Below are 14,067 nucleotides of genomic sequence, written 5' to 3'. Positions count from 1 at the left end.
TTAATTTTGCTTTGGAGGGAGTGTCCGTTCGGGAGGGAACTCGGGGAGTAACCCACTTTGTTTGGAAACGCCACCACGGAACTACTCTAAACAATAAGCGCGGGCGTGCGGGCGTGAGACACCCCTCACCCCTCCATGTTTACTGCCGTAAACATGGAGTGCTGTCACTGTGTGGGGAGTAGGGACTTTGTCTCTGTGCTCAGTGCGCTGAGTGCTGTGCCTCTATGCCCAAAGGAACAGTGCGTGCGGAGGGAGGGAGAGAGATAGAGAGAGAGAGAGAGAGGAGAAGAGAGGTCCAGTCCCCGACGGTACTGCACATGCACGTGTATAATTTTAACACCATAGATTTCACTGTGTAGGCTATATTTTATGAATTGAACTCATTGATAAGGTCCCTGCTGCGTTTCCAATTGCTGCGGTTATACAGCGCAGTGTGAAGGCAAACCGCAGCAAATTAGATATGCAAGAATCCCAACTTCTCCACCCATTCGCATCGAGTCTACCGAAGTATTAGGTGGGAATGTGACCTTAGTCTCACCCTAGTGAGACCTTTCACTGTCAGGTGAAAAGAAGATGGTGGCTTGACGGCCCGGATGTCAGAGGGGACCCAGGGCTGTCTTCACCCTCCCAATGACTTATTGTGGGGGTTGGCGGAGGTGGAGTGCTCGTAGAGAGGCTGGGGAATTGGGAATTGGTTTTACTAAATTGGGACTTGAAGGGGAGAAAATGTTTTTTAATTTCTCTTGTGTCTGGGAGGGGCATGTTTTGCTCAACAACATAAGTCTTTTCATCATTTGTCTGCCCTGAGATCTCTGAGATTAATATTATTGAAAATTGCAATAAAAAGATTTTGAAAAGAAAGATGCTATCTCAGAATAGATGTACGGAGACCTATTTGACAGTACAGAAACATAATGCAGTGATCTAACTGAAAGTTGTCGAGATCCCTTCACAACCAAGTGCACACTGGACTGACAGCACTGCTCAAGCAGCAACGTGAATAAATGATAGCGTATGCTTTATTAACCCATTCTGAACGGGAACCCGTTTTGGTGTTGGCATCATGTTATGCTTTAGCTATTGAAAAATAGCAGATCTACAAGCTCATAGCGCGCCACCGAGTGGCGCGCTACGAGCTTGTAGGTCTGCTATTTTTTGAAAAATCGAAGAACGACTGACATTTTTAGAATCTGATCTCAGGTCAGAATGGGTTCATCAGACCAGTGTGTGTACCAGTGGAAACCTCGTATGAATCTGATCTCAGGTCAGAATGGGTTAAACATCGCAGATTTATGTTGTGGAGAGACGACGATCAAAGGAACCGCTGCAGCGTCCTTCCTTGATCTAACCAAAAGTGAATACAGGAGTGGTAACTCCTCTGTAGTCTGTAGCCTATACTAAAAGAGAATGCTGTCCATTCCAACGAGAATTCAAGTATTCAAGTACTGAATCAAATAAGAACATGATGCAATGACGTACTGTAAGCCTATTATTCTGAGTCTCTTTGTAGTCTCCTTTCCTGTGTATAAATCGTGATTTTAAGCCTGTTAAAATAACGTTAACACAATGTGATATATTAGGCCTACAGGTCGAATATATATATGACATCAAGGAATTTAATAACAAATGCTATTTTTGGCCAGTGTTTTCCTATTATGACATGCACAGAATAGGGATGGTAGAATCCATGTGGTTAAAGGTCTCATGACATGCTGTGTTTCAAACTTTTAGGGCTGTATTTTGCGTGTCTTAAGTACCAGGTCTTATTCCCTAACTTGAGTAAACTAAAGACCTGGAGGCGTGATCAATGCCATTTGGCTATTCTGAGTGGCCAAAGAGCATTGATCAAAATATAGCCCTTTAAGTCTTTATCATGGTCCTTCAAACGTGTATTAAAAGATTTTAACTGAATAATCTACTCCAGTGAGTCATGGCATGTTCTCTCTGTGTCCTGAGGCTTTTCCAGGTGCAATGAAAAAAGCCATTTACTTGCGGGTGTCACTGTTGATGGATAGGGGAGGAGCTGGAGGAAAGAGTGTCGGATTATTGGCCGGTGACTCACCAATCCACTGGGCGTAATTATTCAGTAAACCCCAGACCACAGAAAATCCACTGAATGTTCAAAGTTGTGTTTTTCTTTTTCTTTTCTTTTTTTGGTGGGGCCATTTTTTGGTTCCATTTTGTACACTCTCAGAGTTAAATTAACTTTGATTTTACAAAATAAATTGGCGGAATTGAGGTCAGAAAACCTAAAAAATGGATGTCATGAGACCTTCAAGTACAACATGTTATTTAGTTGTCTTCAGCAATTTCAGGCCGTTCCCACCTCCAGTTTTATACACATAACCTACAGAATGAAGGAACATACTCTATTTTGCAGTACCTGTCCAGAACCTTTGAACAGAGACTGGTCAACATAATGCATATAGAACTATGGGATATGTCAGGAACACAGACCAAAAGAGGTATAGTAATGAATGATGAACACATAGTTAGTACCTCAACGGCCAATCTGTTATAGGTCTCCAACACTTTGTCCTGGGCTTCCTCGAAGGCATTCTCCAGCCTCTGCTCCAACATCTGGGCGAAGCTGCAGGAGTAGATGTGGTCTGTCGGACCAACAAACCTCAACACTGGGGAGAATAAAAGAGTGGAAAATGAAAGTAAGCAACAGACAGTATCGGGGCGGTGCAGCGACCTGTGCTATTGACAACTACTGTAGCTGCTCACTTATTGTAAATCGCTCAATAAGAATTGTGGCTTTAACTTTGTCCCTGGCAGACGCTCTTAATCCAGAACGATTTGTACAGTAAGCAAGAACAGAAAAAAACATGGTAATACATAAAATACGTGAAATGCCATTATGGTAATCAGAGTGTCACCCGTTTTGCCTCTCGGCCTTAACAATAAAAGCAAAACATGTCAACAATAAAACAATAAAGCAAGGAGACAGAAAACAATAAAACAATAAAGCAAGGAGACAGAAAACAGAACAATCTGCACTGATGAAGTGTCGAGAAGTGTCTCTGAGCAACAAAAGAAACTGCTCTTCAAGAACATCTGAGTGGCAATCAGCTGAGTGAAGTTGAAAAAAAAATCCTCCGCGTTTACCCAAAAAAAGAAAAAAAGAGTTGAATTTGAGGCTTATGTTTTGGAAGAATAAAATATCTTGATCTCTATGATCAAGATCAAATCATTAATCATTCAGTATTACCACACAGGGAAAAGCTGTTTAAAGTCTCTAGTTAGTTGAACAAAACGTATTATCTTTTTTTTTTTAACTATGGATGAATATAATTTTCCTGTTGACTATTTTAGTTTCAACATTTTGCAGAGTAAAATCTGCCTGTCCTATTTTGTGCTTTTATTATTACAGTATGTGTGAGCACATGTGCTGAAATCTGATTGGGAGTAACATTTTGTGGTAATAAATGGGCTGCATTTAGCTTTACCCCCATCAGGAGTTCGTTTGGGAACTTGGTGTGATCGCTGAGTAAGGAGATAGAGGTGATGAGTAGGGGCTATAGGAGGATTTCCATATTTGGTATGTGTTCTTCCATTTCGCTCATGTCACTCTCTTTTTTGTCAGCTCCGTCTGTTATTATTCTCAAGGTCACTTTGCTTCTGTTTCTGTCTCACCCTCTCTGTCAGTCTGTCAGTCTGTGCCCTTAAGGCGGTTTTATACAAACGTAAGACAAGTGACTGTGCACATCATCCACAATCCATCTATGTATAAAATGAACATAAAATAGCCTTAAGCCATAGCCTACTGTTCTTTTCCCTCCTTTCGCACTCGCCCTCCATTTTGAATTGTGTCATATGCTCAGTGGTATAAAGTATCTATAAGTACATTATTCAAGTACTGTACTTAAGTACAATTTTGAGGTATTTTTTTTACTTTACTGGAGTATTTCAGTATTTCACTTCTACTGGACTTTTACTTGTATTTCTATATTGCAGTATTGATACCTTTACTTAAGTAAAAATGTGAGCACTTTTTCCACCATTGATAAAATCAACATAAAACAGCCTTAGGTCACGATAGCCTCCTGTTTTTGTTTTTGTTTTCTCCTTTCACACTCCCTCCCCCCCCCCCCTCCATTTCCAATGATGTCATTTGATCCTGCCACGCTGTAAGCTTTGCGTTGCTCTGTTCTCCAACCTTGCTTTCTCACAGTGACCTTCTGTTACAGCACTGATTGATTTAATCCGACTGGAATCGGACACAAGATAGTTAAGAAAAATTGCACGCAAAACACAACGCAAAGAGAACGGAACGAGAACGGTACGAGAACCCTCCCAGGACGTCTTCACCTGTCTTGAGCTGCAGATGCACGCTCGGGACCGGCATCCAGGTTGCCACGGGAACCAGCACGGCTCTCACCAACGCCGTGTGCTGCCTGATGTCTGACAGCAGCTTGTCGAAGCCGTACACGTTGAGGGCCTCCACCACGACGGAGGAGATGTACACCGTCTTACCGCTCGCCACGTAGTAGCCCAGAGTCACGTTGTAGGGACTGCATTCATCTCGCTCCACCTACGTAGGAGACAGAGAGAGAGAGAGAGGAGAGGAGGAAGAGAGACAGATATAGAGATAAGAGAATACCGTAGATAAAGGCAAAAAGACAGGCAGGGTAGGTTGTCTGTAATGTTCACTGTAGTAATGTGTAATAAACCCTGAGACGATGCATGATGCTCAATATGAGCAATTATGGTTTCCGACTTTCCGCGCATCCCGAATACAAAATGGTATCATATGGAGTCTATGAATATATTTATAATCCGTTCTTTCCCCAATCTGCCCCCGAGGGCAGACATTCAGTAGCCTGTTAGCCCTGAACAGTCATGAATCTGACTAAACATGGTTGTGAAAGATTGAGATAAACAATTGCTGTGCATCAAGGCTCGTATTTCTGGAGCCGCACGTCGCCCACTCGCCTCTTACCCTCTCTACCCGAGAGAGCTAGGCTAGTTTCAGACTCCTGGAACAGCTGTTGCTCTTGTTGCTATGCTCTCCCCTCCCCATCCCCATCTCTCCTCTCCCCTCCTCTCCTCTCCTCTCCTCTCCCAGCAGAATGCTATAAGCTCCACTATAGCCGTCATTCCTCTCACTGCTTTGATCACGTTACCTCATCCTTTCCTCATCCTTGCCGACAGAAATTCAACAAAATGCATGTGCTTATTTTCAGGAACTACAGTATACTTATAGCAGCCAAGTTTATGTTCTAAGGCTGTCCAAGAACGATAACTATAAAGGAAACCAAGGAGGACAGTTTACGTACGTCGTAAACTATCGTTTACGTCGTAAACTGTTTGCGTGTGAAGTCTGAGTGACAGGTTCTAGGTTGCTGTGACGGTGGCTCCAAACGGATCGCCACAGTTTAGGTCATATCTCTGGAACGGAATGTCCAATCTGCTCAGTTTAAAGCTAGTTGGATACATGACTTTGAGCACATTTAATTGGCAGGCCAGTCAGGCCACACGACACAGGGGAAATATAGAGAGCAGTCACAGGCAGTCTTCAATAATCCCGGAGGCTCGTTAGCCAACTAAGGAGGGGGCTGGGGAGCTCAGGAGGAATACACACTGACCAAAGTCTCACCACACAGGACAAGGGCACATACAGTACACTGGGCGGTGGGCATGGGCAGAGGCAGGCAGTGCCAGGCAGTGTGACAATAACTGTATTGTTTTAAAAATTGTACTAACTCAAGTGGATATAGCGGAGTCCACGCCACAACTATAGCAACAACAAACGACATCCATTTTCAGAGCTATTTAATGAACGATAGAAACGCTGACAGTATCTAGTCATAGTTACAGTAATATGTGGACAGTTTAGTGCCAATTCCGTACGTCTGCAGCTATTTCTCATGAATAACTTAAACCTATATAACTGAATAACTGAATGGCTGGAAAATGGAAATTGAGAGTTTACATAGTACACATAAACTTTCCATAATGATTATATCTGGTTTCAGTATTTATTTATGATGTATTTTCTCTATTATTAAAAGGGACATTTCACCCCTTTTGCAACCAGATCTTATTTTAATGATGTTTGGGAGACATGAAACACTTTCCTAGGGGTTTTTATGTGGGTAATGTGTTTTTAGATACTGTATTTTAGGTTTTCAAAGTGTCCATAGAGACACACAAATGTCACGCCCCCAAATGAGACAGCGGCCCCACTTCTGGTCCGTTTCAACGGTGTACTGCAGCTGCCAATGTAATCCCTATGAGAGGCATCAAAAATTACCCTAATTTCACTGGTTCATTACTGAGGCTGTAGCGATTTTGTAGCGAATAAAGTGTCCCATATGTTTGATTTGTCCTGTCACATACTGTACCTGCCATCTCAATATACATCCCACAATGTAGTACTATATAATATACTCCATCAGTTTGTGAAAAGTGCTAGCATTGTAAATCTCAAGTCAAAGTGGTCGCACAGTATAATTATATGTCACGGTTGCATCCCTTGAGATTTTCAATACCCAGATATATTTGTTGTATTTCGTTTTATATGCTATGTATTTGTTGAAAATGATCTAAACAGCATCTTGCAAGACTAATTATTAATACTCATCTGGAGAGTTCACTAGGTAGTTGAAAATGTCAGGATATGTCACTCCTCCATTTAGCTGGATTATTTAGTTAATTATACAACAAGTTGACAACGGTAAAAAACACACCATCGGAGCTCCACGGTAGGTAGAAGGAGGTTGTGTGTGTCTCTCTGTTCCTGTCTATTTACTCAGACACTATGACGTAAAATTCTCCATTCATTGTCAATTAATTTAATGTTTGTGTAGGACAAAGTCTGTCCTAAAGCTGGATATACAGTAGGAGCTGGGGCTAGTGCCCCTCAAAAATAGCCAAACTACTGTAACATTTCACAACATATTGCATTGTGATGCATGGTTTGTGCTTGTAATGTATATTGTTGGCCATTGCTGAATGTTTTCCCCATAATAGGTATGCTAGGGTTTTGAAGTGGCAAAAAAATGAACTGATAAAAATAGAAGGGGAAAAAAAACACAGACAAACATGACGAGGAGAGGCAGGGAAGAGAGAGATATGTAGAATGGCACAAGAAAGGCAGGGGGAGAGGAGGGAGAGGACAGGTAGAGAGGCAGGCTGGCGCAAAGGGCACACAAACATTCATATGGAGACAGGCAGGCTGGCAGGAAGTCGATAGAACACACCGAGGCAGCCAGCAAGCAGGTTAGAGATGGAGAACTTGACGTGTAAACTGTAAAGTAAGGAGACTGAGGTGTGTGTGTGCGCACGTGTGTATGTGCGTGTGTGTGTGTGTGTGTGTGTGTGTGTGTGTGTGTGTGTGTGTGTGTGTGTGTGTGTGTGAGACAGAGAGGCGAGTGGGAGTACTATGGAGAGTGATAGACAAAGGAAGAAGGAAAAGTGCTACATGAGGACAAACAAGGACAAAATAATTTAAAGGACAAACATGATCAGCCAGGGTTCTAACTCTGTATCAACTCCCTGTTGTAAACAAACTAAATAATATATCTCTTCCTCTGAATAGCGTGACCGCTTCCCTCTCCACCAGAACAGAAAGTAAACACAAGATATCCCATAATACTCCTCGTCCGAGGGCTCAGCCCGCCAACACAGTTAAAGGAACAATCCCCCTGTATATACCGGTACCTTAGGGTTACTGCCTGCCCGCCCGCCCGCTAGGAGGTAAAGGATGGAGGGAGGCGGTGGGATGAATGTTGAAGATAACATAACTCAGAGGAGAAATACCGCGTTTTGAATTTATGTTCAGATTCTACAGCTTGGTAGGCTACAGATAACCAACACGCCAACATAGCCAACACAAAATGTATGCTTTATCAACAACCGATATGTGCAGGCCCATGCATTGGTTCATCCCTAAAATGTACAGTACAGCAACAACTAATGAGACACAATCCCGGATTGAAAGGTATAACGTCGTCTAGGTTGCAACAGGTCTGAATAAAGATAGCATTTAAAAATGTATTCAGTTACAGATGAACCACCAACCGCATCCACAAACATAAATAAACTAAAGCTAATTGCATATTGTGTATAATTTCAGTTTGTTTAGTTAGTTTTGTAAGCACACAATACAGTTTCAGTTAGTTAGTATCGTTTATTGTTTTTATTTAGTTCAGGTAGTTTAGTTTTGGTTAGGAGAACAACTGACCTGTGCGTGGGCATGGCTGTCGTTCAGGGCTCTCTGCAGAGCGTGGCTCAGACCTTTAGCCAGGTTCTGTTTCAGGATGTGGTCCAGTCGGTTCCTACGCAGCTGGATGGAAAGAACTGGAGAAGGAGAAATAAAGATAAAGCTTTATGTAACGACCTATTGTAAATCGATCCAAACTGGTGACAATTTAAATCACGACTAAATCGCAATTTGAGTCGTGATGCAACAGCGAAAAAGAAAAAATATATATATTTCCGTGCTCGGACGGACCCAGCCAGCCAGCCAGCCAGGGACACACATTGCTGGGCAATGGAGTGGCTGCACCACTCAAAAAAGAGAAGAAAAGGCAGGATCTTTGTAAGAGAATTCATCAAAAAAAGTTTTCAGACTTTTGCTATACAGTATACTGTATTTAAGAGGATAAGAGAAAGACATTTAAAAGAGAAAGATAGATTTGTGTAAGAGAGAAAACAAAATTGTATGGGAAGAAACCCAGTGAACCTAGTATAGTATCGTGATTCGAAATTCTATCGTGAGTTGATTACGAGCTTGATGCATGCACACAGTTCCCCCTTGACATAACATGGCCTCTGAGCACTAATTACAGCATAATTAGAGACTTTGAGAGACTAAAAAATAAAATAAAATAAATCTCCCAGTACCTGTTCTGACCCAATACTTCTCGGTGATGTTGCAGGGCACGACGGCACTCTCCTCTGCACTCGCGCTGGACGGAGGCTGTGTTGTAGTGGTCGGAGGTAACGTGGTTGGGACGACTGGCACTATCAAAGAGGTGGTGGTCACTGGTGCAGAGGTGGTGCTGGTGGTAGTCGTAGTAGAAGTTGTGGTAGTAGGTGCAGGTGTCGTAGTTGTCTCGGTAGTGGTGGTGGGAGGAACAGCTGTGGTGGTATTGGGAACAGTTGTGGTGGTGGTGGTGGTAGGCGCTACAGTAGTAGGACTGGTGGTGGTAGTAGTAGTGGCAGCAATAGTAGTAGTAGTAGTAGCAGTTGTTGTTGTAGTAGTAGTAGTAGTAGTAATAGTACTATTATCAGGTTCAGTGTTAGCGCTGATGCTAGGCTGACTAGCAGCCGCCACCGTCGGTTCGAGGCTGGTAGTTTGTTGTGTGGAGTTAGTAGCTGCGGTGGGCGCTGTGGTCGAGGTGTTTGTCGGTGTTGTTACAGCGCTCTCAGAGGTCTCCGCTTCCGCCGTCGGCTGAGCGGCGCTCGTGTTCGCCGTCGTGGCGGTTGAGGAGAGCGTCGTCGTCGTCGTCACGGCGGGTGTCGGCCGATGGCCGTCGCTGGTCACAGTGTCCTGGCCCGCGGTCGCTGCAGCAGCGCCAGGCGGCGTGCGCTCCGTCGTTGTCTCAGCGGATGCACCTGGAGTTAATTAGGCCATTTCACATTTAAGTCGACAATTAATTGTCACACAAAGTAGTCGCAATTAAGAATTTAATTGCATTTTTTTGGCATTGGACATTGGAACATAATAATAATAATCTAACTAAAATTTCTGTTTGGTTTTTAGGCTTCATAATCACAAATTGCACAGGGCAGATATGACATATAACGTAAACATAGACAAGACATATTTAATAATATTATACTTTTGCTATTTTTTGGGGGGGGAAACAAATTATGAAAACGTTTCTACATGGAAACAATTATGACGTTTATACAAAACAATCGTGACCATCTCAAATAATTGCGGCCATCTCAAATAATTGCGTTTGTAAAGGCAACTGTGATGACGGGCCCAACCTGGGGTGTGCGCGGCCGCGGACGTGGTGACAGGAGGCAGAGGCGGGAGCGTGGCAGTGGCCGGAGGAGACGTGGGAGTGTGCCGGGAGGCGTTCCGGGCGCGCGGCACGGGCGCCGTGGTGTTCCACTGGGTGGAGAAGGGGCTGGTGATGTTGTCGGCGAGCGTGATGTCATGGTCGCCCATCGTGGTCAGCAGAGCTGCGGGGACGGTGGGCAGGTCCCAGGCTGGCAGGCTGCTCACAGACTCCTCTGTAGGCGGGAGGGGGGAGGCCAACATGTTGGTACAGTATATCAATACACAGTGGTGGGAAAAGTACCGTACTCACATTTCTTACTTGAGTTTTTTATTTTTATCCCACGATTTTTGCAACCCATTTTTGAGTGGTGCCACCACTCCAAGGAACGATAATGTCCGTGTTCACCTATGCCTGTGTTCAATGTGAAAACTGCCGATTGACGCGTTGTGAGCTTGTAGGTTTCAGTTTTTGTGTTTGTGTTTGTAGCACGGAATGTGATGATTTGATTGGCTTATGTATGATGATAAGAGTGTAATTTTGAAAAGTAACGGTTTTGTAGCGGTAGGGCAAGGTTTCCACCCGACCAAGACAATAATATGTGCAGTGATCAATGCAGTATTATTACGGTTTAACAAGGGAGACGCTGCAGTGACACAGAATATGTTGTTTTCCCCAATATCATATAATGTGGGGTGATCCATTTATGATCTTTTAAACAGTGAGATGGTACTGTATGACACATAATATCTTGTTTTCCTCACATCTTGCCTCAAATATCTAGTCAACAAGAGCCGATTGAATTTCAGCTACCAAGGCCAAGGTCATGTTGTTGCCCTACTGTATATGTGCAATAATCTCTCAAGACAGAGCTCAGAGCTCTGCAGCCAAATCTGTCAGCAACCCCCGTTACAATGTGTAGAGTTGTTGTTATTAGCAATGAAAATAATGGAGCACCACCGGAAGAGGGTAGCTGAGGGAGTGTGAACGGGCCGACGTCCGATCATGATGACGATGGCGAGGATGATGAGGATGATAATGAATGATGACCGGTGGAAGGCACAGCTTTGATTTGCTACGACTAATTCAATGAGATGCACTCTAAACAGTGGACCATGCATTACATACAGTACGGTACCTAGGCTGGTGTTGGAGCTGGAAGCGTTGTTGCCAGTGGCAACCAGAGAGACGGCGTCTGATCCCGTTATCTGATTGTCTCTGCTCACAGCCGAGGAAGAGGAGAGCGACGAAGAGGCGGGGGGCGAAGAGGAGCCTTTGGACGAGGATGACTTACTAAATGAAGGAGAGGATATTTTGGTCCAGGAAGCTTTAGACAGCAGCCCTAATGGCTTTCTCGCGGCCAGTGCCGGCAGTTCCGATGGCTCTGCCTCCTCGGCCAGCATTGTGAGAACTGAAGAAAAGGCAGCCTGCTCTCTGTGGGTCTGTCCCTGCCCCAGGAGCCCCTGGGGCCCCAGTCGCCTGAGCCAGGCAGCCGGGTCCCTCGACATGCTTGGCAGGTCCACCCCCTCTGTAACCACCGGCCTCCAGTTAGCCCCAACTTCAGCCCAGGCCCCGGTTCCACTTACGATCCCACTCTGAGCAAACACTTTGCCCCCGCCTCCACCTCGGACTCCCGCTGCGGTTTCGGCCCAAACTGCCGTTCGGGCCTCGGCCAAAGCTCTGCCCTCGGGCCATATCCGGGTCCCAGCTCCCAGAACAGCATCGGCTCCACTGTTGGCTGCGGGACGAGCCAAAGCATCGCCCCCAGCAGCCCAGTTTGTGTACGCGGCGCCCGGATTCACTTTGGAGGACACGGCCGGGTCCGGAGGCAAGGTGGCGGGCTTTGATGACTCACGGTGGTGTCCTCTCTCATCTGGAAAACAGAGAGAAAGAAAGAGAGAGGATTAGTTGGAGGATTAGTTGAAAGAACAAAAGATGAGAGGAACAAAGAATACAAGGGAAAAGAGTGGGAAAGGAAGAGAGAAATAAGTGGAAGAAACAATAAGTAGAAATTGAGTTCAATTAGGATTATTATTTTGAAGGATTGACGCATGGCTGCCACCGACTGGATGATGACTGCTTTGACTACTTGTACGTACAGTCATAAATTAAGACCACGCATGCAATATGAAGGACTGACTAAAGATTTGTTTCAGAATCAGAATATCTTTATTATCATTGTACGAAACAACGGAATTGAGTATAGCAAACCAGCTCAGTGCATTTAAAAAAAACATAAAATATACTCTAACAAAACACATACATTAAAACATATTGTATATCCCCTCCGACTCAGAGTATATTTCATGTGGGGTTTTTTTAAGCACTGAACTGGATTTCTACTCAACACTTCACACTTTTATGGAGCGATTGTGACATACTGTAGGTTCATAAAGTGTCAAGTATCTCAGGTCTGTGCAGAGTAGAGCTACTATGACAGCTCTGGGGTAGAACATATTTCTCAGTCTGCTTGATCCAGTCCCAGCAAGCCAAATGACTCATGCTAACGTTATGATGACGTCCTCCGGTGACTCCGGTGACGTTCAGGACTATAGGCCAGATCACAGCCCATATGGGGATGATCTTTACATCATTTCCAGGACGTCTTCACCAGTTTAAATAATATAGCTTATTCTGGATCAGATCTGACTAGTTATGATATGACTTAAGTTGATCTGGCCTCGATCAGACTCTCTCTGATTCATCCAGGGACATCCGTCTTAGTGGGCAGAATTTATGTTGGTTGAACTTGAAATCAGGTGTGGTTTGACTTGATCTGGCCCCAATCGAGACGTCACTAATTCGTCCAGGTCCTGACCGTGCTTGCTGGGGTGATGATTTTGTCGACTAAAAATATGACGAAAAATGTTCGTCGACTACCTTTTTTCAATGACGAAAACTAAATGGAAACTAAGCTACGATGAATAAAACTAAGACTAAATATACCGACAGTTTTGTCAACAACAAAGTCATTTTACACTTGATTGCATGCTGAGATCGTCTATTTTCCTTTTCTTATTCCTTATTTTGGTTCCTTTGTTCATGACCTTAATATAGCCTCTCCCTGAGGGCAGAAGTTCAAACAGAGGCTGACCCGATTGGGACGAGTTCCCTGAGGATGCTGTTAGATATTCTGCCACAATGTCACTTGAGATGGAAGATGTAAATGTTTCTTTTTTGTTCTTTCTGCTGCGTTTACCCCTTTTCCTCCCAATCTATCATGCCAATGAATTCCACACATCTGTGTGTTGTCCCTGCTGCGTCCCACTGGCTCACCTGCCAGTGAGGAGGAGCCCCCACCAGGAGGACGTACTGCAGAGCCTTCGTTCTACTCCTCCCGCCCAACACTCCTGACAGGTGCCGTTATACAGCCCGTAGGGGTATACGTGCACAGTGACTAATATAACCCTGTCCCTGCACGTCCGGCTTCCCTCCCCCAACCACGGGCCTCATTGTGTTCGTATATGCTCGACAAAGCCGGTGGATTTGAACCCCTATAGGAGGTGGTGGGCAGTTAAGTTATACCGCTGTGCCACCTGAGCGCTCTGCCCTAAATGCAGTGATTGTCCTCCGTCTCTATTGACGTTGTGTTTAGAGACATTAGAGCCTATTAGAGCCTACATTAGAGCCCACCGACACACACATCTCTCACTCTCTCTCTCTCGGCCATACGAAGAGATAAAGGACCCTAAAAACTGTATTAATCTGTCAAGTAGGTCACTTATGTTTTTAGAGGATAAAGCATAGGGAATTAATGTACATAAACTAGGACGCGCACACACACACACACACACACACACACACACACACACACACACACACACACACACACACACACACACACACACACACACACACACACACACACACACACACACACACACACACACACACACACACACACACACACACACACACACACACACACACACAGTTTGTCCTAACCAGCTGTGATTTCACACATACTAATCTGATCATGGAATTATTATTCCTAGAATAAACACATAGCCGCTGGCTACCCAGACCACCACTGCATGTCCTGCATTTTATTCTGATTGGAGACCTATGTTGCATGTCCTTCCCCGTCCTCTGACCTTAAGCTTCT

At 44.5% G+C, this 14,067-nt stretch overlaps 1 protein-coding gene across 1 annotated transcript in view; it reads right to left on the bottom strand.

The window, feature by feature from the left end:
• The window catches only part of kiaa1549la (KIAA1549-like a), a gene marked incomplete at its 5' end in the record, with an annotated part of 117,599 nt that overhangs the window by 65,067 nt on the left and 38,465 nt on the right, over window positions 1-14,067 (bottom strand). The window contains 7 exons of the mRNA XM_080762257.1: window positions 2,500-2,633; window positions 4,315-4,537; window positions 8,192-8,307; window positions 8,854-9,178; window positions 9,371-9,567; window positions 9,949-10,197; window positions 11,101-11,835. Of these exons, the coding sequence (XP_080618383.1) occupies window positions 2,500-2,633; window positions 4,315-4,537; window positions 8,192-8,307; window positions 8,854-9,178; window positions 9,371-9,567; window positions 9,949-10,197; window positions 11,101-11,835 (1,979 nt within the window). The remainder of the gene's footprint in view (window positions 1-2,499; window positions 2,634-4,314; window positions 4,538-8,191; window positions 8,308-8,853; window positions 9,179-9,370; window positions 9,568-9,948; window positions 10,198-11,100; window positions 11,836-14,067) is intronic.

This window comes from Protomyctophum bolini, assembly GCF_963924005.1.
Source record: "Protomyctophum bolini genome assembly, chromosome: 4".
Taxonomy (NCBI): Eukaryota; Metazoa; Chordata; class Actinopteri; order Myctophiformes; family Myctophidae; genus Protomyctophum; species Protomyctophum bolini.
Note: the sequence above shows the minus strand (reverse complement) of the source record. Positions and strands in the feature narration are given on the sequence as shown.